The sequence below is a fragment of the Anser brachyrhynchus genome (assembly GCF_964034855.1).
Source record: "Anser brachyrhynchus genome assembly, chromosome: 13".
NCBI lineage: Eukaryota > Metazoa > Chordata > Aves > Anseriformes > Anatidae > Anser > Anser brachyrhynchus.
The window spans coordinates 2324295-2348734 of record NC_137708.1 but is presented as its reverse complement, the minus strand read 5'-3'; the positions used below and the strand labels follow the sequence as shown (position 1 = coordinate 2348734).

At 42.1% G+C, this 24440-nt stretch overlaps 2 protein-coding genes and 1 long non-coding RNA gene across 8 annotated transcripts in view; 1 reads left to right on the top strand and 2 right to left on the bottom strand.

Annotated features, from left to right (window-relative positions):
- The window catches only part of LOC308177316 (sodium/hydrogen exchanger 2-like), a 36582-nt gene extending 18670 nt beyond the window's left edge, over positions 1–17912 (bottom strand). For 2 of the 5 annotated variants that reach the window (XM_080554332.1, XM_080554329.1), the window contains exons 1-5: positions 6869–7355; positions 6372–6549; positions 4559–5022; positions 4079–4329; positions 368–585 (exon numbers count right to left, since the gene is read on the bottom strand). In XM_080554332.1, the coding sequence (XP_080410458.1) occupies positions 368–585; positions 4079–4329; positions 4559–5022; positions 6372–6549; positions 6869–7036 (1279 nt within the window). In that variant the 5' untranslated portion in view covers positions 7037–7355. Of the gene's footprint in view, positions 1–367; positions 586–4078; positions 4330–4558; positions 5023–6371; positions 7356–9203; positions 9240–9777; positions 10755–11307; positions 11359–11430; positions 11546–14053 lie in introns of those variants that run through there. The other 3 variants (XM_080554333.1, XM_080554331.1, XM_080554330.1) reach the window with 3 other exon arrangements.
- A 151-nt stretch (positions 17913–18063) lies between these two features.
- Positions 18064–23469, bottom strand: LOC308177317 (TLR adapter interacting with SLC15A4 on the lysosome-like). Of its 2 annotated transcripts, XM_080554335.1 has the most exons (3): positions 22481–23469; positions 21663–21844; positions 18064–20102 (listed from the first exon to the last, which is right to left on the bottom strand). In XM_080554335.1, the coding sequence occupies exon 3, from the start codon at positions 20053–20055 to the stop codon at positions 19135–19137; it is 921 nt and encodes a 306-aa protein (XP_080410461.1). In that variant the 5' UTR covers positions 20056–20102; positions 21663–21844; positions 22481–23469; the 3' UTR covers positions 18064–19134. The 2 variants fall into 2 exon arrangements, with proteins under 2 accessions (XP_080410461.1, XP_080410460.1); XM_080554334.1 differs by having other exon boundaries at positions 21663–23469.
- A 9-nt stretch (positions 23470–23478) lies between these two features.
- On the top strand, positions 23479–23939 carry LOC308177320. The gene is made up of 2 exons (XR_013939009.1): positions 23479–23691; positions 23783–23939. It is a non-coding gene; the product is annotated as an uncharacterized lncRNA (long non-coding RNA).
- Positions 23940–24440: the final 501 nt, after the last annotated feature.

Here is a 24440-nt window from a genome sequence, read left to right as displayed (position 1 = left end):
AGATACCAAGGGACTAAGCCACACTGAAATGGAAGAGGAGATCGTGGTAATCAAAGAAGGGCCTGGGACAGTGGTAACAATAAACTAGATATCATGAGAATTTCTATTTAGCACCAGCGCTGTCTGTGGTGGTTGCACAGAGTAGGAAATTGCAGTAAGGTGCACGGCTTGCTTTTGAGCCAGACAGCAGTTCTGGAGGAGGAGGAACATCAGCTGGGGCAGCCCTTTCCAGTCCTTGGATTCACATCTGTAACAACCACACACACAGGGAAACAGCAGAGGATGATGGTGGGAGCAGAAGCACTCTCCCATTTCACAGAATTATATGTTTCACTCAACCACCAAAAAAAGCATAATTTCACCATACCTAGTGCTCTCCAAATGAGACAGAAAATGACAGTGAAGCAAATATATGGCCAGTTCCACTCATGATTTTCTCCAATGGTGGAAACTCCAAGAAAGATGAAGATGAGGGTATCGCTAACGCTGCTCCACATCTTCATGAAGTACTTGACTGTGGTGTGAGACTTCAGAGAGATGTTGGCCTCCACGTAACGTTTCATGCCCATGGCACAAGCAATGATGCTGAGAAAACGAAACAATAAATTTTTCTTCATAAGTGCACAAAACTGACACGTTAACATTTAAGAAAAAAAACGGCTTCATCCAGTGTCAGATGTTTGCGTCAATACAGATCCACTTCCCACATCAGTCCACTCATGTTGGCAGGACCACCAGGACAGTAAGATACCACATGGGTTGACCAGACTGCCTGAATCTGGTTTTTAACAGATAAACAACTCAATCTGCATTTATCATAGCCACGCTGCAATACTTGCAGTTAAGTACACCCAACACTTCCCATCACCACACGGTTTTAGCGCTCTGACTATGCCAGCCTCTCACCATCTGGGCCGAAGAATTTCATTCATAGGAGCCACTTCTCCTGGATGGGAAAAAGACATTTGAGAGGAAGGGAGACTGTTTTTTCTCAGTATGAGAAATGCATAAATAGGACTCCTTTGAGTTTGTTTGCTGCCTGGTCACTACAGCAGGCTCTTGTAGGGTTCAGAATCATAGAGCAGCTCGAATGCTGCACTCCTGCACCCAGGGGAACAAAGCTAGCCTAAAGCTGGAGAAATTCGAGCACAAGACGTACCTCACGCTGCCTAATTCCAAGCCCATCCGGAGTTGCAATGCACATTCTACAGGCACAGCGAGGAAGCCATCCCCTCCACCAAAACAAAAACCAACAAAATGCTCAAGCAGTAAAAAAATAAAAATCTTAATGAACACTCATCAGGCTGCACAATGAGCCAAGAAACAGCTTCCAAGAGCACTGCTGTGTTTCTGAGCAAATTAGAGAAGCGTCGCTATAGTCGGAACATTCAACTTCCTCGTGTATCGCATAGCCAAGGTCACTTCAGAAGTGTGCACCACCAATTAAAACTTCTGCCTTGCAATTTTTCATGGTTAATTGGTTCTTCAAGTTACAGGGTACATGTGGTTAGCCTAATTCATCAGCTTTTCAAATCAATACGTATTCAGGCCAGCAGTCTTGGAAGGTCAGAACAATTGAGTGCTCAGAGAGTCAAAGCTCCATTTTTTATATTTTAGCCCCGACAGAAACATTTTGTTTCAAATGTTGTACCGACAATGGCAAAATGGATTTACTTCTCTGAGATCTGATTTCCGCCGGTGTTTGGAAGGCCATCCACACAGAGTTTTACTGACTGAAACCTCCTTTCACAGGGGATTTCATGGTAACTCTGCTGTCCTACTTCAGCTCAAGTATCGAAACGAACTAACCAAAGTCTCCACGTCTTTGCTGACGAGGAGAGTTTTCATCTGGTTGTGGTTTTGTAACCTGCATGAAATCACAGACCCTGATTCCCTTCTCCACAGCTCTTTATTTCAGGAAGACAGAGCCGGCCACCGCGTTGCTGCTCCCAATTTGCACGGCTGCTAACAAGAGCAGAATAAGGGCCACTTTCTTCTGGCTCATCGGTGAATCACTAATGCAGCACCGCTGCCATAACTGCATATATTATATTATTGGACCAAGACAAAAGGAATGAACAACAGCTACATTCATTTCTGCTCTACTTAAACCACTAAGAAAATCAGTGATACTATTATGGAAAAACACTTATCTGATATTTGGTTGGAAGAACAAACAAGACATTACAATAAAATTTAAAAAAAAAAAGACTTTTTTGAAATGAAGATGGACTTCCACCCACTGTGAGTTACTGATTCCTTGCCTTGGCATTCAAACAAATGAAAATAACAAACACACAAACATTTCTATTTTTTTCATCTTAAAATAATTATTTGTTTTTCCTCATTGCCATGAAAAAAAAAAGATACATTTTTCAAAGGAGAAAGAAAAGGATATAAAAGGTTAGATTCAGAAAAGCCATGATGTTCTTACTGGGGAAAAAGATCCCATTTTACTCAGCAGCCTGACACAGCATTCAAATCCCTTTTTCAACTTGTGTTTAAGTTCACTTCCTTCATCTATTAAGAAAAAGTACTAGTACTTAACACTATTCTGAAATCGGTCTTTTTGATTTTAGACTGACCCACTTTGCCTAAAGCACAAGTCATGACCTAAATAAAAGAATTCTTCTGTTTCTATATCTGCCTAAATAGCAGATAAAATAGTTCCAACTAGGAACTAAGAAGTCCAATAAGTATTTATGGCCACTGACTTCCAGAGCCATGTTTTGGAAGTGTTTTCTTGGGAAAAAAAAAGGATATGGGTCCAGATCAGATTCACAAAGAAAGAAGATATTTGACCTATTCTCTCACAGCTTCAAAGATGGACCCTGCCACTAGGCAAGGAGAATATATATATATATTTCAAACTAAAAAATATTTGCAGAACTGCTTAGCAGATTGTGTTGCATTCACTTATTTTTTTTAGACTATGTAGAATTGATTATTTTTGGCAATCAAACTATTTTCAAAGAAACATTTGGTTTCTTTGAAAGGTCTGCTTCTTATAATACAGTATTCCCTGGTCAGAAATGAATGAATTGTTTAAAAATCAGGATATATAAAAGAGGCATCTATAATTTGGCAATTATAAGAGCAGTAGTGTAGGTATCGGCTGCCTTTGCAATTGCTTTGCTTTAGAAACAATACATTATTCAAAAGAATAGAAAATGTGTTCCATAATGGGTACAGTATATTGTGATTGATAGAAGGAGACACCATTAGGACTGAATGTTTTCTGCTCCATGATGATTATGCAGCATTATATTTATTTCACTGTTCTGTCTTTTGCTCCTATAAATAGGCTTTCTCTTACCTATTCCCAGAGCTAGACTTGTTGTCAGTAATGCCAGAATATTTTTCACATCAACTATTCAAGGAAACAAAATCTGCAAGATATAGGAATAGTTTAAATCCAAAGGAGCATCATTGGTTTTAAAACAGATTTCCTAGATATCTTTTTTTCTTTAGCCTTTTTTTTTTCTTAATCTTATCAGATTTACATTTGTTTACGATGTAGCTATCAATGGAGTCTAAGTGCACTTTATACTCTTCAGGGAAATATTAAATGGTTGGTTGTGATCCTCAGCAGCAGCTAACTTAGTTTAGGTAGTAGAACCAAATGCAACAAATATCAGCCCATAGATGTCAGAAGGACTGAATCACTTGTGCTGTGTTTTTCATCTGTCTCTGCTTTCCAATGTAAGATTTCTTCAACCATTAGGACTACTAGATCCATTTTTTCTCAGCACCAGCTCTGCGGGTGAAATTCACAACGAGGAGCTAAGCACAATGTTAAATTATCAGTGTGTGGAACTGACTGTGCTATAATAAATTGCAAGCAGTTTTGGTTTAGTACCTTTGAAACCTTGATCTCTGCTAAATTTGGCTGAAATTGGTCAGAGGATTTCAAACGTTACTAGAGACAGAGAGGTGATGGACAGGCCCACCCGAACTTTCTGTTCGCTGTCACAGACAGATACCAGCTAAGCAAACATACTTTAAAAATTTCTGATGCTTTTCAGCAAGTATAACCAAAAAGCTTTCCTGGAGAAATGAGATGTTAGGACATACTTACGCTACGATTCCAGAGAGGTGAAACATTTCCGCAGTGAGATAGGAGAGATAACTGTACAGGAAGACAAAGAGCGGCTCGATGACGCGGATATCCTTGGTAAATCGCGTGGTAAAGGCGGCCGTCATCCCAAAGGTAAGACCTACTAAAACTCCTCCAATCCCAACCACAAAGAATTTTCCAACTCCAGCAAAAACATCCACAGTTTTGATGGCTGGCATTTCACAGAACGAGCGAAATAACTTGTAGAGCACCTGGGTGAGAAAGGAAAGAGAGAAACAGCCATCAACAAAGTGTTCAGCAGCCCGACAGGATGGTGCTGTGGCACTCGCACGCATTTCTGCCTGCAGACACGAGCCAGGTGCTCAGCTCCGCTGCACCAAAGGGTTGTCCACCCGACAGCCTGGGGCCAGAGAATAGGACCAGGCGTCCTCTGCTAGAAGAGGCTGTTGAAGCCTTTTTCCCCCGTGGAGGAAGGCTTACCACGGTCACCGCATCATTCAGGAGCGACTCGCCGAAGACCAAAATGTGCAGCTTTTCGTTGACGTGTATCTCCTCAAACACAGCCAGCACTGCCACGGGGTCCACCGCAGCGATCAGGCTGCCGAACAAGAGGTTATGGAGCAACGAGACGTCCTGCAGGTGAAAGGCCCTCACTTGGCAGATGCCATAGAGCGAGAAGCCAATCCCAAACACGTTCCATACCGTCCCCACCACCGCGTACAGGAGGATGGTGCCGATGTTCTCAAAAAAGGGACGGCTGGGCATGAAGTACCCTGCGTCGAGGACGATGGGTGGCAGCAGGTAGAGGAAAAAGATGTCACTGTCCATAACGGGTGGTGACTTGTCATTTAAGCCGTAGATGATGCCTCCCATGATGAGTCCTACAAATATCAGCAAACAGCTCTCTGGCACGACAGAAGGCAGCTTGCTGTATAGATGAAAGCCTGCGAGGGGATGAAGAGAAAAATTCCCTATTATCTCAGCAGCCCAAACTGGCCAAAGAGCACCAGCTCCTCACTGGGGTGAGGAAGCTTCCTAACCTCCCTCCTTCTGCAGGCTGCACTTGGGAATCATCATAATAAATGTGCATAATTACGGTAAAGTTGCCCAATCAGAAATTGGCTGGAAAATCTGAAAGATCACTGAAAATACCAAACTTTCTGAAATTATTATTGGTTCAGACTGCAGTTCAACATAGCATAACATTAAAGATGTATTTTTGGTAACACGCAAACATAAAAAAAACCTGCATAAATAAAAATGTCTGAGATAATTTATGACGTAATCTAGTTAGCATGCCAACTTCAGCACAAAGAACATAAATAGTAACTGCTAATTTTAAACACAATACAGATCCCATACATCCAAAAAGATCAAAAAAGGAATCTCATTAATTATAAATAGTACCAGTTTTCATATTATTTAATAATTGACACAAATCTAATGGTAGCATTGATTTTTTCTATTATTTATTTTTCCCAATCAGGTCAGCCTTGTGCAACACCCAGTGTTAGAGAGAAATCCTGACAAACACCAGAAATACTCAAGGTGGGTTATTAAAAGAATGAAACTGAACAAACCAAACTGGAATAGAAATAAATAAATAAATATCTGTGATTATTACTATTTCTTCACATGTATTGACAGAATTGAGACCTCATCATATAATATGCAGAACAGCAAAAGGAAAAGACCATCTCCATCTGAAAGTAATTCTGATCTAAACAAATCTCAGAGATGTTTTCTTTCTGAGGAAAAAATAAAAGGAAAAGGTGGTAAAATAACCTATATAGTGGTAATTTCACAAAAGCAATCACAATTTCTGTGGGAGGGGGGGAATAAAGGTTATATAAATTCCATTTTCCTGTAGCAAGTTCTGCAGATGAATGCAGGTCTGCTTGCCTTTTGCGTTTCGTTTGACTTTATCTGGCTCATGGAAATATTACAGCAGCTAAAAGTGTTCCCTGAAGGGCACAGTGGCTGCTTCCAAGTCAGATTATCGCCACACACACAGACACATTTGCAGAACTTAGGTCTCAGCAAAGAGTCTGACGTACAAGGCGTGCATCCTTAGGACTTGGTGTGTTACCTCCGGCTCCAAGATCACCTATTTCTGTCCCATCCCAAAGAGCTCTGAGCTCCGGAGATGAAGCACAGCCGGTCCCTTTTCCTCCTGGTCCTACTGACAAAGGGAATTTGAGGAAGGACCGACGCCTCCCCGCCCCACCGCTGTCCCCAGGCCGCCCCGCAGAGCAGGCGAGGCACCGCTCCTCACCCTCTCGAGATGCCTTACCTATTTTGGCCAGGGATGCAAGCATGATCCAGAGCGTGATTTCAAAGGGGACTTGGACATGTTGGTAATCCAGAGAGAAGAAGGCGTGCTCCGAGGATTCGTTGCCCTGGGCTTCCTCGGCAGCCCAGCTCCCGTTCTCCGCTGCTGGCGAGCCCTGCAGGGCTCTGACCCGGGCGGCCTGCAGGAAGGAGGAGAGCAAGGGCCCGGCCAGGACAGCAGCTGCGGCTCTGCACCCTGGCCTCTGCCTCTCCATTTGCCCTTGAAGCCGCCCGCTGCGTGGGTTTGGCCACAGACTGCCGCTCCCGGCCGCTGGCTCTTGCTCTCGATGCTGCATGCGTCCTGACGGAGCCAGCCAGCGCGGGTGGATGTGGAAAGGAGCGACAGCCCGGCCTCTCACCACCCCTCTGCCCCGCTGGGAGCCCCCCCCCGAGGATCGCACCCCCTGGGGACCATGTGCCCACACGGGCAAAGGCTCCCCCTCCGGATGCCTCGCGTACCAGATGCATTCCTGCGCATGTTTGAGGGGCGTCGCGTCGTAGTGCCAACCCCTGACGTGGCTTGGCTCCCCGTGCCTCAGATAGCCACCCTGGAGGGGGGAAAAAAAAATAAAGTAAAACTGAAACTGCCACTAGAGCAGCCAAGCCTTGGTGGAAAAGGTCCCACATAAACCAACCCCATCCAGAAAGGGCTCAACCAGACAGTGAATTTCACCGGACTTCTCATCCCTCGCCCGCTGCCCACAGTGCCCAAAGGCAGCGATGCTACTGATAATCAGTTTCCATTTGGAAAACCAAGCAAAGCAACTTGCTTTCTTGTGCTGAACACAGAGCTGCAAGCTGGGCTGGACAAAGGCCGCCTGAACAGAGGAACAAATTCCAACATTTGCTTAAAGCTTCATCTTATAGTAAAAGAAAACAGGAAAAATTATCTTATTTACCTTATTTATCTTATTTGCTTGGAAACGGCACTGAAAACTGAGTGAGGTTGCTTACAGAAGCCGGACAGACAGACGGACAGAGCCAACAGCAAAATCTGCCAGACTCTGAGCTGGAGTGGCTTGATACCATGCCACAGGGCATACGATGGCCTGGTCTGAGCAGTTCTTTGCAACCCCAACCTCCAACTTTTATATAAACCCGAATGCCTGTTTTGGGAAAGACGTATTTTCAACAGAACAAGATGTACAAATATCACAGAGGGAAAAAAAAAAACATATTGGGTCAAATTCCTCCATTGTGGAGTTTCATATAAGTTAATGATGTTTCAACAGGGATGAATTTAGTCCAAAGAACAGATGTAATTAAAACACAGAGGCCCCAGGCTGTTGCTAGACTAATCGATGGCCTCTTTGTTTCTCTGCAGCTGCCTGAGTGACACCAAAATCGAGCTGCCAATAACATGCTGGTGACCCACTTCTCTGCGATAGAGCCAGAACCCAACAACCAAGTGGTGCTAGAAACAAACTTTCTTCTACTGACAAACTGAGGCAGGGATGATGATAAGCGCCCAGGGCACTGGTGTCAGAGCTGAGTGATGAAGGCAGCTCTGAGCCTGGGCTCGCTTGTCCCACCATCGTATTTCCTCTTTCTGCCGAAATGCTTGGTGCTGAACTTAGGAGTTTGAAGATTTGTTCAAGAGTTTTGCCAGCCTCCTATTCTCCCGCACCCCAGACAATCCAGTTTGATTTTTTATATGTATATATTCTGAGGTAAAAAGCAAGGAAGTTAACATTCAGTTGCATTTTTCCTAAGCCAGAAATGAAGTGTTTGCACCTTAGAAGGAAAAAAGACCTGCAGCATGGAGCTGTGCTACTGGACAATGTTTTTGTTTGTGGAATCATTATCTACTTGATAATGGAACCAGAAAAATTTACAGACTTAGGACCACATCTAAGAGACAGCAGCAAGGATAAAATTAAAATATGCTCCATTGTTCTAATAAAGAAAGCTTCAAAAATTAGGACCTTAAGAAGGAAGCCAAAATGACAGGTGAAGTGACAAACCACACGTGCATACACGTGTTTACCTTAACCGCTCACCAGAGCTCTGTCTGAACAGAGCAGAGCACACCCTGGTTCTAAGGAAAAGATATAAAACGCAACAGATAGGAAAGGAGCCTGTGCCCGTGCTCTCTGCAGAGTTTCACTGAGCCTGCTTCATGTGTATTCCTCTCTGCTCCCTTCTGTGCTGCCGGTCACGTCCCTGCAACCAGCTCCATGCAGACGGAGCAATGCATTTGCGTCCCTGCAGGCACAGAGCCTCCCTCTGCAAGCGGCTTTCCTCCCCGGAAGACTCACGCACCTGCCTCAAAGAGCCGTTGTCCTCCTCAGTCTAATTACTGCTTTCCATACCCAGATCCATGCAGGAATAACTAAATGCTCTTAGCAAATGTTTTGGACATTATATTTCATCACAGTGAGAACTTTCAAGTTCACTCCTGGCACTTTAAAACTCCTCATTTTTTATTTTTTGAATTGTTTCACCCTCAAGTTCCGTATAAATAAGCTCATTACTTCCCTTGCATTTTTACATATATATCACTTTTCATTAGGTATGTTACGAATAAACCAAAAGCAAACAGCAAAATGTTTTTCCAAAGCGCTGATAACACAGTCCTTGTTGTTCCTCTTGTAATGGCTATTGATATTATTGAACCACTTTTTAATGTGAATACAATTTAATCATACACTTATTGACATGCTTTCATTTTTTCCTAATGTACTGTGCTCTCCCCCATTTTTAGGTTTCGGGGCTAGATTCGGATCCCCATAAATTTATTGACGGGCACCTTTCTCCTGTTGAAATGACTGGGATTATGGGAAGAACAACTTACTGTGTAGCACGGTAACAGCAATCAGAACTCAGGATCCTGTAATGAAAATACTACGTTAGATGAATTCTTTTAACTGTTGCTATTATACTCCTTAATCAGTGACAACAAATTTATTTTTCTTTATTTACTTTTTTTTTTTAGCTTCCTGACTTGTAATTACTTCTAAGTATGCTCTAATTTATGGTTTTTTTTATATATATGAGAGAATCATTTAATGAAAGAAATGCAGTAAATTAAATCTCAATTTCCATCACTTCCTGAAATTCTTATTATCTACCACTGAAATTTATAAAAGAGAACTTTGAGTATGCTCATACCCTACAGGGATGGGGGGAAGAAAAGTAATTTGTAATGTACCTTTCAGCTACAGTACTGCAAAGACTTTAAATATTATTCGGGTCTCAAATGAGGAAATCATTTAAGCATTTACTTAACCGTGAGTACTCAAAGTTCCCTAGCTTACAGTTAATAACACGGGAAAATCCTGTGTTGGGCTGGGGCCTCCCAGAAACACCCAGCACGGCAGATCACATAATGTAATCTTCTTAAGCAATTTGCCAGGCTCAGAACTCACCGGACGGCTCCCCCTCACCGCTGCGTGCGAAGGGTATTGCAGAATTTCCCACCGTCGGGAGTTCCACTAATTTCCAGTCTTCGGTGCAATTCAGGTAATCCTGGTAGAATTATTTCTGCTTTCAAAAGCTCTCGGTTATTACTCTTTTGTAGCCTCTGTAGCGAGCACCATTCTCGCTTTTCCACAGTGAAGTCCCATTTCCCAAAAACCAAAGACTTTTTTTTTTTTCCTTCCATGAAATAATTATTTCGATACCGTATAGCACGCTACCCGACGCACAGCCGGGCTTTTTCTCCCTCCAAAGCAATTTTCTTAATTGTGTGAGCGAGGTCTGGTTTCAAAGAGAGCTTACACGCGCTCTTTGCCTTTGCGTGCTTCCCTCTCCATGGGGGCTGCTGGCACGGAGCTCCTGCAGCATCCCACGGGAGCACAAAAAGCAGCACAAGGCTACCCACGGCCACAGCAGTTCGACCTGCGATCTGTGGCAAGAAGGAAGATTTTACTAATAAGTACTCGTGGTGTTTGCTGACCCCACGTAGCCCCGCTCCTGCAGGAACGGTGCCTGGCCAACAGAGGAGCTCTCCCACTAAAGCTGTGGTAAATCCACAGTAAAGCTCCTAAGAAGTTACCTGTACACTCCATCTGATCAGCTCATGTAAAGATAATATATTCGATACGTTACAGAAGTCTTATTGATACTGACCCTGATACACAAACCCTGCTTTTCCCACAGATGTCAGAAGAACGGCCGTTTGCTTACATGCACTGTCCAAAGTTTGAAGAAAGTCGCTCCAGTTTATCAATGTGCAAAATCTTTTCCACCATCAGAATGGAAATTGCTCATATTTTCACAAGGTCTTTTTTTTTTTTTTAAAAAAAAAAAAAAAAAGAATAAGCTTCTCCTCCTCATTGCCTGCATTTTCCATTGCATTTTAATATGTGCAGTGAAGACTATGCATAAAATACTGATCTTCTTCCTGAAGAAGCAGGGATGGAAGGGTACATATTTTCATACATATGCAAGCAAACACAGAAAATAGATACAGCAGACAAGCAGTTTAACAGGATTTAATCAAAACTGAAATTAAGACCAAACCCCTCATCACACTTCCCTAGCTGGGAAGGATCACGCAGCTTTTCTGAGAAGCAGAAGCATAAAACCCCTTAAAATGTAAAGTCACAACATGTGGTTTGGATTTTTGTTTTGTGTTTTGTTTTTTTCCCTCAGCGTATCACAGGCCACGAAGATACTGGGAAGCTAACCGTGTTGCAGGGATCGAGATGAGTTGTGCTGCTGTATCGCACGGCACTCAAGGAAGAGCACACACTTAACGAGCGACTTCATTCAAAGAACTGGTTTTAAAGAGATTTTGAACAAAACTACTCATTTCTAATAAAGACTTTGTTTGCTCAACGTAAAGAAGAATAAATTGAAAGAATGAAGATCTTTATCTGATCTCCCCCTCGCGATCAGGAAGCTGCAGTGTGCGTACACAATGCCAGAGGTAAAACTTGTTGCTTATTCCTTACCATTTAACCGGCTTGATGAACGCAGATTCATCACTGAGGGTTTTACCTTGCCTAAAAGGAGAAAGGCCAACAAATAATCGCTCCCACATGAACATTAGGAAGATCCACAGGAGAAGGACTTACCTGCTTGGATGTAATGTCCTTGCCCAGCCCCTGCTGCTTTTCCCCGGCGCTCAGGCTGGCGGCGAGGTGGCCTCACGTTTAGCTGCTGACTAATTAACGTGGCCTGAAACGATTCCTGCAGGGCAATTACATGCCAAGTACACGTTAATCGTTTTGGTACTGACTTCTGTTTGGATTCCACTTCTGTCAATAACAGCTCAAGCATTTTGAGAAATTGCTTAAATGAGTTGTAAACCAAATAGCCTTTAATACCTTTCTTCATCATTATAACTGGAGAAGTTTGTAACTTTATTGAGCCGGTGGCCTCAATAAAATAAATAATACTTATCCTTTCCAGTTACCTAAAAACAATTTTTTTCATTTGAGTTACAAAGTTTTAATTCCCTGAGACACATCCAGAATTCACACAAGTGCAGATGAGACTCATTTCCAAGAGACAGTATGATGTTTCTCCCATTAAATAATTCTTTTATTGCTCGTTACTTTTTATGTGACCAAACTGGAGTGAAATTCTTAAACTTGTGCAAAAAAATCTCCAGTTGACATCTAGTGAGACTGGAGACTGTTTGGTAAATGTCTGCTTGAACCAGTCAAAAGCTAGCTGTGATTTCACCTGGTAATTTATTTTCTTTGATATGTTTGCAAGACAACCTGAAGAGCAGAAAATAACTGCTGCTTTAATGCCATTTTAATTTTTGTCATTGGGTAGGAAAATACACAGGACTGGACAAACCCAACACTGAAAATCACTGTTGTCGTGGTTTATGGCCATGACAGTTTGGTAATCACAAAATAAAGACCCAAAGAGGAAAACGAACTCTGGAAGTCAGTGCAAGTGATTACAGCAGCAAGCCGCGGTGTGAGGTGCATTAAAACTAAGGACAGTAAATGTCACGTAATGACGCAGCCCATAGCTTCTTTGGGGGAATAAACATCAGCAGATGGATACTTCCTAGGGTGTATTTGTTATACAAAACCATTCGGTAAACCTGTTTGAAGGCTGTTTCAGTGCAGTGGTGTTGCCTGTGACCGATGACCTGTACTATGTTTAATAGCTGAGTTTGAGAGGAGAACGGTTAGAAAAGGGAAACGGTGTTGTGTCAGCTTCCTTTCTGAGCAAGCACAACCAGCGCAAATATTCGGGGATATTATTTTCCTGCCCAACTTGCACAGCTTTTGCGTATGTAACATTACAGCTTTCCCTTTCTGTTCCAAGAAGAGTTATTTTTCTTTAATTCAACTAACAGGGAAGAGGAATAAGAATGAACAAAATCTGTTTATTTAAAACTTGAGGCCAAGATTTTTTTGGAAGTTAGTTTGCAGTTCTGTTCATGGTTCCATTCAGTTCACAAATTTTATTCATTTGAAACAAAGCAGTAGTATGCAGCTCACACGCACAAAAAGGGTGCGAGTTGGGCAAGTCTAGGTTTTCTCTCACTCTTCTCTTCCCACACGAGACAGAATCCAGGGTCTTTGCATAAAGAAAAGTTACTTCAGGATAAATGAACAATTCCAACAAAGAATGACAGTGAGCAAAGCACACAATAAAACAGAGAGCATCTGCCCGAGAAGCCCACGAACACACTCCTCTTACCAAGACGCAGCAGATTGTCAGGCAACCATTTGCCAGTCCTGTGTCTCCCTTACTGCTCGCCAGACGAGCAGTAACTGGTTACTCTTCTATAACTTTATGCATGCAAGCCAAATAAAGAAACATTAAAAAAAAAAAAGTATATTATCTATGTAGTAGTATCTTAGTATCTTCATCAATAGTCAATTTGGGAACATGGCATCATGTGCTTACCCACAGGGACACTCTTGATCTGACAAAATTTAACAGTAATGAGTACATAATTACATAAAACCTTTCCTCTGATACTCTCAGCCTGCCTGCCCAGAGCTCTGTTAATTTTTGTAGTAAGTAACAACTGAAACATCAATTTTACAGGTTTGAGCAATAGGCACAGCCATTAAATAAACTGGTCAGCATCACAGCATGCATTAGAAATTTGGTGATGAAAAGCAGAAGTGCGTTGTCAGTACGGATGAGGAATGAGGAAAAAATAGCACAGCATATTAAGAAATTACATTATTGCACAAAACAAGAAATTTTTTGAGGACCACCAGGGGCCCCTAAAAAGAAGTCAGAGCTTACACACCAGCAAGATTGCATGGGTGTATTTCCAAAGCATGGAGACACTTATCCTCTGACACCAAATATATTTGCATATATAACATCATCAATATAACCAACACAACCAGTTTTCTGTTAAAAAAAAATAAAGTAAAAAACTTCAGCTTCAGCAAATAAAACCTCACATTCACAGCAAAGCTAGTGTTTCCAGGCCCATGCAAACACCAGAGGGAAATTAAAACCAGCAGCCCTCTCTGTGTGTAGTTCAACTGCACAAAAAAAAGAAGCACATCAGCCAGCTTTGGTACCTCGCCAGCACCGCTGACTGCTGGAGCACACGGAGCTCCGCAGAGCTCAGAGCGGCACATCAAAAAATCCACCCTTGCCTTGCTCCAACAGCATCAGGTATTCCCCCCAGGGAGGAAAACAGCTGGTGAAGGGCAGAGACCCTCGCTTTTTTATCACAGGGGTAATATCTGCCATCCTTACAGGACACTGTGATGCCGGAAGAGTATCAAGGAGAATGGTCTTCAACCCTTTAGGATTCATAGGTCAATACCAAACACTTTTTTTTTTTTGCCACTTCAAAGCCTGCTGGCAGCCAGGACCCCATACGTGGCAGAGGCAGAGTGCATCAGCAGCTGGGCACTCATTTATCAAGCAGCTGCTGAGCTACACAGTTGATTTATATACCCAGTAGATTGATGGGGTTATCACAGATAAATTAACTCAAAGGAGACAGGCAGGAATTAGGTGATGAGGTTCTTTTGGTAAAGAAAAAGCAAATAAGATCAATTATAATCAAATATCTAAATTTTGGAAACCTATATCTAAAACGAGAGCACTGTGCAAAATAGACCAGAATTGCAATTTAATGTATAAGCTCGTGGTGAGAAAGCTGGATTACCATCTTTCCAGATGTTAATCTGCAGAATATGAGAACATCAACTGATGCAAACCGTTACCTGCTCACCTGGGCATCCTCTCTTCTGGGAAACACTCTTCCTTCTGTAGGGGCTCATTTCCCACCACGGGCAGCAGAGAACGGGCTGGGGAATAACACGCTAGCTGTGTGTCTCAGGGAATCGGGTGGGATTAACTCAAGGAACACAGCTTTCTTTGGGGTCCTGGTCCCAGGACTTGATGACTGTTTCCCTGGGGGAATGCAGAATGAGAACTGGAAATAAGAGCAGAAAATTCCCTGCCAGTATTTCGCCTTCGATTTCAGGTTTTCCGGCGTGTGCAGAAACAGAGCTGCCAGCCAGAATTTGGCCCCATATGTGTGACCTCTAAAGCATGGCACTGCTTTCATTTGTAATAAAATACATCTGCTGTCCTGCACCAATCCGGGAAAGCACACCTTTTAAGTGATTTTCCTATGTAATTTGAGTTCACTGAGTCATTTTTCCTGCTAGAGAAAACAGGCACAGCTCCAGTGCAGCTGATGGAGTTTTCCTCAATTAAATCCAGAATGCGATTCGATATCTTTCAAACATTAAAAAAATAAAAAATAAATCAAAGCATGTCATGAATTGAAACGTATCAATGAAAATAAAATGGAACTAAATATGGTACCTAAGTGAATAAATCTGTATTTGTCTCATTCTTCTAGAAATTACCAGACTTTGCTCCTAAATGTATTCTGCAGCAACATCACAGATATCTTTCTTCCTATAATGAGAAGTGAATTTTAAGAAGTTATTTAAATTTCTAAATCCAAGTGACAAAAACTACACAGAGAATACTTTTTCATGGGCAAAATTGCATAACATCAACAACAAAATACAGTCCCTGGTACTATACATTAACAATGTGCATTTATCTACGACTTTACTTGTAATGCTAAAATGCGTTATTGTGCTAACAAAAATTAGCTGAAAATGCATTTTCCCTTTCCCTCCTCTAAACTGTGCATTTATTTGAGTCTTAAAAAACAAGCCATCTTATATTTTTCTATTAGAAAAACAAAACCCCAAAGCATATATGTTATAAAGTCATGTATGCTACACATGCCCTTGATTCCTCCGCATCCACAGTGGGGCCAGCTTCAGCGTAGCTGCTGCCATGAATTATATAACAGGCTCCTCGCCCCCATCAGGTTATAATAAAGGCTATAACTGTAGTAAAGGCTACAGATAACAAGCTTTTCTCATAACATTGCTTGTTGTGTTGTGTTTTCTTTTCATTGTAACATTTACAATATAGCTAAAATATAAAAACGACTCAAGAAAGGGTTCTGAAAACAGTCCTGAAAAGGTCCGGGACTGGCACAGCTTCATGGTAACCTTGGATCCTGCCAAATACAGAATATTCACTTCCATGTTCTCTTCCATCTCTTTGCGGTGATGGGAGAAGCGGGTCCATCGCGGTGTCTCCCACCGTAGCATTCCCAACACTCGGCAGCTCCTGCTGCTTCCGTTAACCTCGGCGATCGGTCTGCAGCCGACCTGACTTTAGGATCTGGGGTTATGATTCTGGGACTGGCAGGAGAGAAGTACACGTTTCCTCTAACTTGTCTCTCTAAGGCTGGGAAGAAGGACAGAAAAAAAAAAAAAAACTACCAGAATCTGGACCTTGGCTTTAAACTCTTGACTTCCAAATTTCCTGAGTAAAAACCTTGTGCAATTAACTTCTTTCAAGACGTTGGTTTGAACTATAAATGTGTCCCAGGGGAAGTAAAAGGCTAGGCCAAGGCAGCACAAATGCCACAGAGCACTTTTTTTCTACGGTTAATTGCAAACCCTTTGGTTACTGATGCCCTTGTGAATATTTTTCCTCTCACCTTCAGATAACTTATTCCCTGCACCTCTCCCGAGGAACAAGTTAGGGTGCTGCCCGTTCTGGACTCCTTCAGAATTTAATGAAGACATTTGGCCTCTTCCAAAGGACTTGACTCGATCCTGAGTGCTGAGAAGGTGATTAATGAGACACACAGAATTAGTGTGGTGCACAATAAAAGCAGAGCATCCTTTCCTATCGTCGTACAAGAAAACACGAACTAGTTTCAGCATTAGTTATACTTCTTGCATTGACTAAGGTCAATGAGAATTTTTGATCAGGCAAGGAATGGTCATTTACGTCTTCACAACAACGCTGTTGTGGAAAAGTCTACCTCACATCGAAGACTACCTGCAAAAATGACATAAAAGACTGAAAGTTAGGCATTCGAGATGAGAAACCAGGAGATGGAATAGGATTTTCAAATGAAATGAACGTCCAGCTTTGCAGGCAATTCAAGAGAAGAAAAATGCCAATTTTCTGTAATTCCAAGCTCGAAACACCTTAAAACCCGGGGTACTCGTGCCACTCAGGTCCTGGGCAGGCTTGATGCTTAGTCTTATTCAGACACAGACTGAGGAGCCGTGACTGCTGACGGTCACAGGTTTCATTTTGGAGCTTTGAGGTTTGGTCTTAAATTTGAATGCACAAGCCATATTAAATCCACGTGTTTCCATTTGAATGTGTATTAGATATTACATACATAAATTCACCAAGGCATACACGTCAGTTAAGTTCCACCAATCCCGAAAGAGACTGAAAGGCATCAGAAAGGGTTAAAATCTCGAGACACATGAAAGTTTTGCAGTTCCCTTTCCATAACACAGCCCGCTATATTTAGCAGACTGTTTGACATCATACACAATGACTGCACAGAGTGGCATTTGCATCTTCCTCCTACAAAAGAAGCCCCGTGCCATGAAAGTGCAGTCTTTATTTAGGTAGAGCTTATTAAGAGTCCAGTACATTATTATTATTTTTTTCCCTGCAAATGTCCTTCTTTGTATAGGCCAAAACAGGTACAATTTTAACTCTAAGCCCCGTCACACAGTTTCTATTACAGTAAATGCAACCAATCGAGCTAAATTACTTGAATTAAGAGCTTCAGGGTGAATCCCTTGTGAATTCAGATCTTCTCAATGTTCTGAGGCGTTCTTTCAAGCCTACTGATACTTCTGTTATAAATTCCAGCACTTGATGATGATTTTAAAGAAGCCCAACAACTGAAGATGCTGGATTAAAAAACAACTTTTATGTCTTCAAAGGGCTGATCGGTTGTCAAGGGCCTTGATTTACAAGCATAAATACGTTTGCATTTGATGTGTTATTACCTAGAGATCATAGATCCTTCGCGTTCTCTCAGAGGGTTGACAAAGATTTAGAAAAGGCATATTACGCACCAGAGTTTAAGAGGTGTGCCTCAAAGACAGAGAAGGTTTTGGTTTACATCCACGGTTTGATAGCAAGCCTCACTGAGAAGCTCTGCTTTATAACTCATCCCATAGCTGTCCACTGAGTGGCATCAGGATCTGGGTAAAGTGACTTAACTAGCACGTCAGCGTGCATTGTCGAAGCTTACAATTGTGTAAGTGTAGTTTGTTGGTGTATTTTGGAATTGGACTTCAGGATTGCAAACCCAGAACTGCAGACGTGTAAAATCATACTTAGTCATTGTGCATATAAAGAGGTTCCCTTATTAAAAGAAAATTTCCGCAGACAAGTTAATAGCCTAATTCATTTATCATTTTATAATGGCGACACAGTGATTAATTTCCAGTTGATATACTTAGTGACAAGAAGTAATAAAAAAGGAAGAAAATAGGTTTGAAAGTTAAGTAGTGAAATTTCTGTATCAAAATCTGCATTTAAATTTCCAAATGAAGACGAAGAAAGCTTGCACTATCATTTCAGGAATGCTGCAATAGTCTTAGCTTGCTGAGGCTGCAGGAGCTTCATGTTCAAGGAAATAAAGCCAGAGTCTGCCTACTGAAAATGCAAATTGAACATATAATACAGTGGTGGAAAGCTAAGTGGATTTCATCATAGAGGTAAGGCTATATTTAAAAGGAAAACATTTTTATAGAAAATATTTTTACATTTGTGATCAACTATTTCACTTAGATTTTCATTGTAACATACTCTACCTACACAGTATAAACATATACATGCAATAAAAATGTGTCTTGATTGATGTTTCATGTTGATACACTTCCTGTGCTTGATACTATATACAAAATAATTCAGAGTCCTGAAATTCTCCATCAGCTAATGAGATTTTTTCAAACCAAATAAATATTTTCTTAGCCACTGTGATCAAGCTTTGCAGAAGCAAAATTTGAACTTGAATGTCCAAAATGTAGGCTTCAACTATATAGCCTAATCCGAAGTCCAACAAAGACCATTTGATTTACTGGGTGGGTGGATCCGTCTCTTAGATCAAAGTTTTACCAGAAATTCTGCCTTGATTGATTATTCTTGCAGGAGTAGATCCAACGAAACACGAGTACAATTGCTCATACAGCCAGAGCCTTAGAAGGAGAATGTATACATTTTAAAAACAGGGTCACGTAGCATTTTAGAGATTAATTCATTTCAAATTCTGCATTGGAAAAAAGAAAACAGTGACATTTACTTCCTGTGCTAATGAGTGCCATAGACAAAGTACGATTTAATCATTAAAATGTTTATTTGAAAAAGTCTGTGGTGTCTAAATGTTTTCCTTTCCCAATTTAATCCGCAGAGTGAAATATTCATATCTGAACTGTATTCACCTCTTCAGCTGAGCAGTTCAGTCATGATGTAAACTGCGTCCTGCAGCTCTTTTTCACACACGCTGGGTTTGAGATTTGTAAGTTTGGAGTACTGAACTCAGAGCTACTTCTGTTGGTAGTATTGCGCAAACTAAACAAAGCTAAAGACTGTAAGAGCACTTCTCTGGCTTTCGATGCTTCTATATTCTGCTCCTGGGATATCTGAACGCTGATCTGATTCAGGTTGTTCCTTATCAAACTGCAGGTGAGGAGGTTTCTTACAGAGCCACACCTGGTCAAGTTTTCTTCAAAAAACAGTTTATAGAACTCCGCCGCTTTTGTCTCCATGTAGTCGTTGAGCATGGAGTTTGACAGAGGCTCCTCGCAGAGCATCATGCTCCTTTCTCCAGCTTCGTCTCCAGGCAGGGACTTACTGCCTGGCTTGTCAGGGTGCTCACACGGAGGAGACTCACCGAGAGGAATGTCTATGGACAGTATAACAGGGCCATCAGGAGGTTCATCACACACGTGGTCCAAAACACAACCTGAATCACATGTATGGTCCCCCACACGGTTTCCCCCAATATGTAAGTCAGGATAGTTTTGATATATGCTGTTGCATGACCAGGATCTATACAAATCCATCTGTTCATTATATTGTTCTCTTCTGGGGATGTGTAAAGCTGGTGATACGGTTCCTTCAACAAGTGTTTTCTGATCTCTTGCAGGAAACCCTAGTATGGGTCTCTGCTGAGGAACTCTCTTGCGCTCCATGTCGCTTTTAGCAGAGATCCTATCCTGCTTCTCACATCCATCAGCAAGTCCTGTAATTTTGGGGTCGTCTACAAGTTTCTCTCTCCAGTTTCCCTCTTCATCCTTTTTTGCTGCATGAGACTTGTGAGGCTTATCTTGATGACAGCTTTCTTTATATACGAGACTAGTTAAGATGCCTTCTGCCAGCATGATGACAAGTGCGAGTTGCAGTCTAATCACCACAGTTCCATGGAGTCCTGTGAGGGAAAGAAAGATGAGCAAAAGACCTCAAGCTTGCTTGGAAAAAGAGGTATAACAATAAAAAATGAACAGTGCATATTTCATAGAGACAGTCTGTGATTTTGCTTTGTCTCCAGAACATTTGTTTTTAGTAAAAAGCAAACTGTGTGCTTTTCTATGAGTTTAATCTCTATACTCAGGTCAACAAAATCATTCTGAAGATACGAAGGGGGCACTGACAGGATTCTTCATCTCTAATATCACATTTCCGTACCTAGGTATCTCTTCTGCATTGTGGCTAGTTGAGGTGGTGCATACTCGTGAGCTGCTACTGGGTAAGGATTAAAAAAAAAAAAAGCAAAGTGATTTCACTTGATTTCCATTTAGAGCCGAGACTGACCTAAATTCACTGAGGGAAAGATCATAACCATTCCTGTTGTGGAAAAATGGGAAAGACGAACACAAGAAAATCCCTCTGTGCTTCAAATATCTTTTTAATTTCTGCATATTTCAAGCACCTTCACACATCTCTGGCACTCTCATGTTTTGAAATAGTGAAGGCAGGCAAGGGATGAGGCAGTTTTACTGGAGAGCACACACTAAAACTCCTGAAGAACAAGACTTTCTGGCATGCCCTTTCCTACGCTTTCAAGAAATACACCAAAACCTCGGCTGGTATCATGGGCAATTAAGGCTCACTACTTCTCACAGTGCTGCCACTTTACACCAGTAGTGATGCCACACAAGTCACCAGATAGCTCTCCACCCAAATGAAACCTCTGCAAATTTAACATGATATTTGATATATAACCGGAAAGATCCTCCGCAACTCCGCTCATTTGCTGCTAACTATCAGCAGCCAAACCATACTCTAACTCACTTGTTCTGCAGTGGAACTTGATAGGTTAGGTCTTTTTTTGTTTGTTTTTAATCCCAGTACTCCTTCCAGAGAGCTATTCTAAAACTCCAGTTACTTGATAGATGGAAGTTTTCTACTCCCTCTGTAAATTTATGCATTGTGACAGTACAAGCACTTGTTTTTTCCTTTCTCAGGGCTGTTTTTTAGCTTAAATTGCACTGCTCCTTCCCAGAAGTTGAATGTAACACTGGAATTTGGAAATGCTTGCAAGTCACACCAAAGCAGGCAAGAAAGGCAGTACACCCTGCCTTCTCCTGGTTACATTAGCATAACTGTTTACTTTATCTACCGAATCATTTACATATGCAAAAAGCAGGGCAACATTTTCTTCAGCACTTCTGGGACTTAGGAAACTAAGTGCTGTTTTCAAAAGAAATAAGGGTATTTTGCAGTCTAAATCTTGCTGAATGTCAACAGTATTTGGAATACTGCATGCCTCATTCACTTCTGAAAAACAGGCTGCAGGTACCCAGATCCTTACACGCTTGAAAATTTTGCTATATTGCTTTGAAAATGCTCACAGTGCTAATATAAAAGCTAAAATATGGTAATTGCAGCAGAATTGCATTCTCTTTTAAATAAAGTAAATGGTGCCACCGTTCTGGCACAAAAAGGGGGTGGGGTATAACAAAATAAAAGGACAAAAAGCCGGACTTACCAATTCTTAAGTAGGGTAAGAAAGGTAGATAATCACATAGCCCCAAAGTCTCCTACTTCGGCTGCTGTAAGAGACCAGACTCTCACATACTCTTTCTTCACTGCCGACTGTGTGGGCAATAACTGAAGCACACATGATTCAGTTCCCCATTTTGTTGTCCTTTTAAAACAGAAGTGATCCCACTGGAAAAAGTGTGCAGTTTTTGAGTACAGAGTGACAGCAAATCTAAAGGAGTATGTTAAAAAATGAATTGAGATGTTTCTGACTGGGGTGCAATGCCGATGAGCTGGTAGCTGCCAAAACACATCGTTTAAAAACAACAAAGATTATTAAACAATCAGGGTGTCTGTGCTTCATCAGGCTGTTCAAAAACTGAAACTGGATTCCAAGAAACAATTCCATCTATGCAAGTTTAGTTATTTAGACAAAAGCTCTTAAGTACTGCTAGTGTAGTGATAGGAGTGAGACCCAAATGTAAAATAAAACTAGAGTGCAAAGATAACATTATAGCAACATATTGATTGCAACCCATCATTCAACAAGTTTTGGCAGAAAAATAAGGATGTGCCTTAGAAATGAATTAATGTGCAGTTTGTAGTAACTATAACCCTCTATGTCCAGCGGAGTCTCTTTAAAATTATTCCTCTTCCCTCATTTTCACCTCCATTTCAGAAGTCTTTTGTTTTTATGAGAGGAGAATGCAAACCATTTTTATTCCCAGCGAATTTATATAAAACTGGTTTCATATTTAAAGGCTGTTTAAAATGACTTTTTTTTTTTTTAAATCATCCTACGTGACTAATTTTTGCATGGTAGACCTGGCTGTGACTTCAACAGAGCGTTCCTGCCCCCCGCCTTGGAGGGGATCAGGCCTCACAGGAAACTGGCTGCCTCAAATTCCGTGCAGTTTAAACCTCGCCTCCTTCACCGAGCTCGTAATTAGTGCCAGCTGCACTCACGTTTTTCGCTGAAGCAGCTTCAACAAAACAGCAAAGTAACGGAGAGATGGAGAGAAAGAAATCAAGTTAGGCAAGTTAGTTGTGAGTTACTAAAAACAAGTCACCTTTCATCTCAGTTCTACTCGGGTGTCAGATGCACCGATATCTGAGAAAATGAATATCTTTACTGCTAAGATCTTCTTAGAAAAAAAAATCCTTGTATTTACAGACATGAAATCAGCACGAGACGGAATTAAATTTATTTCAGAAGTTGAATACAGGTTGCAGTTAGAAGAAGCAGTGTCAATAAGGTAACAGTGTCTGAACCCTGAAGTTAAATTTAAATGTATAAAGGACAAAGAAATTTAACTACATCATTCACGTATAGAAAAATAAATACTACAGCATTATGCATTATCATACACAATCATATTACATTATCATATTACACGAACAATAATAATCACAACATGTAAACAAAGTCCTTTATTTCAGCTCCAACTATGCCTTTTATGTACACACAAATATGAAGCAGAAGCTAATTTTTCCCAAGTGCAGGTGGCTCAAGTCTTTTGTTTTCCATTGAAATGCATTTTGTTTTAACAACCGAAACTTCTTCAAGTTTTCAAGAGGGAAGAAGGGAAGGGAGGGAAGGAGGGCGGCCGCCATTTTCCTCAGCCCCGGTCCCCCCACGCCGCCATGGGGAGGGGGCGGGCCTCAGAGCTGATCGCCAAGAGGCGCGTCCAATGGGAAGGGCGGGGCGGGCTCGCCTCGCCCGCTGATTGGCGGTTGGTTCGCCGCGGCGACGGCAGGGGGCGGTGGCGGCGGGGCCATGGGCTCCATCCGGGTCTGCTACAGCAGCGCCACCGCCTCCAGGCAGGTACGGGCGGGGCGCGGCGCGGCCCCGTCACGGCCCCGTCACGGCCCCGGTGCCCCCGCGCTGTCGCCGTCGCCCCGCCGGTGGGGCAGCGGCAGGCGGCCGTGAGGCGGATCCTGGCCGTGAGCGAGGGCCCGCTGCGGGAGGTGCGGGAGAAGGCGGCGACCCGCGGGCGCTGCGGCCGCAGATGCTGACCGGCGAGCGGTGCCGCGGGGTGAGCGCCGGCCGGCGGCGCTCCGCCAGCAGGGATCGCCGCGCAGGTCGCAGCGCGAGCATAACGATGCCCCTTTTCTCTTCTTTTTAAGGATTTCGAGCGCCAAGCGACTGAAAACGCAGTCTCCAAGCTCCTGAAGATGTCCTCGACAGACGAACCGGCGAGGGAAGGAATTACCGCATAAAGGGCTGGGCCCGGCACTTGATATTTCACGAACGCAGCTTACTAAATAAATGTGTTTTGTATACTTGGAATACCGAGGGTGCTCAGTACTCACCGGGACCCAGTGCTCACCCCCCCGTAGCTAATTCGTCCCCTTAAGGTGGCCTAAATGTTTAATGAGAAATGAAGAAAATCCCACGTTAGGTGGCAGAAAAGTTTATTTACAGTGCAATAATTTCTGTAACCAGAAGCAGCAGGTTAGGTAAACGTAATGCGCACACGCAGTTAGTTTTCTAAACAGAATTTTGAAACTGATTTTTATCGAGCTTTACATTAATGAATAATTGTGTTTGATTTTAAGACCTTTTATAAACAGACGAGAAAATTAGATTTATCTTGGTTATGCAAGTGAAGTGTATATACAGGGAAAGTAAATGGGAATCATAATAATGAGAAATGCCATCAGAAGCCCTTTTCTCTACCTTTCATTATGCACCATTTTTTAAAATAAGGGCAAGTGTGACAGACAAGCAGCATACACTGTTCAAAGCCGTCAATGTAACTGTTAGCTCTCGGTTGTATTTTAG

What these genes read in the sequence shown, in the direction of transcription:
- LOC308177317 (XM_080554334.1), bottom strand. Translation starts at nt 20,055, where the DNA reads ATGCTGGCAGAAGGCATCTTAACTAGTCTCGTATATAAAGAAAGCTGT.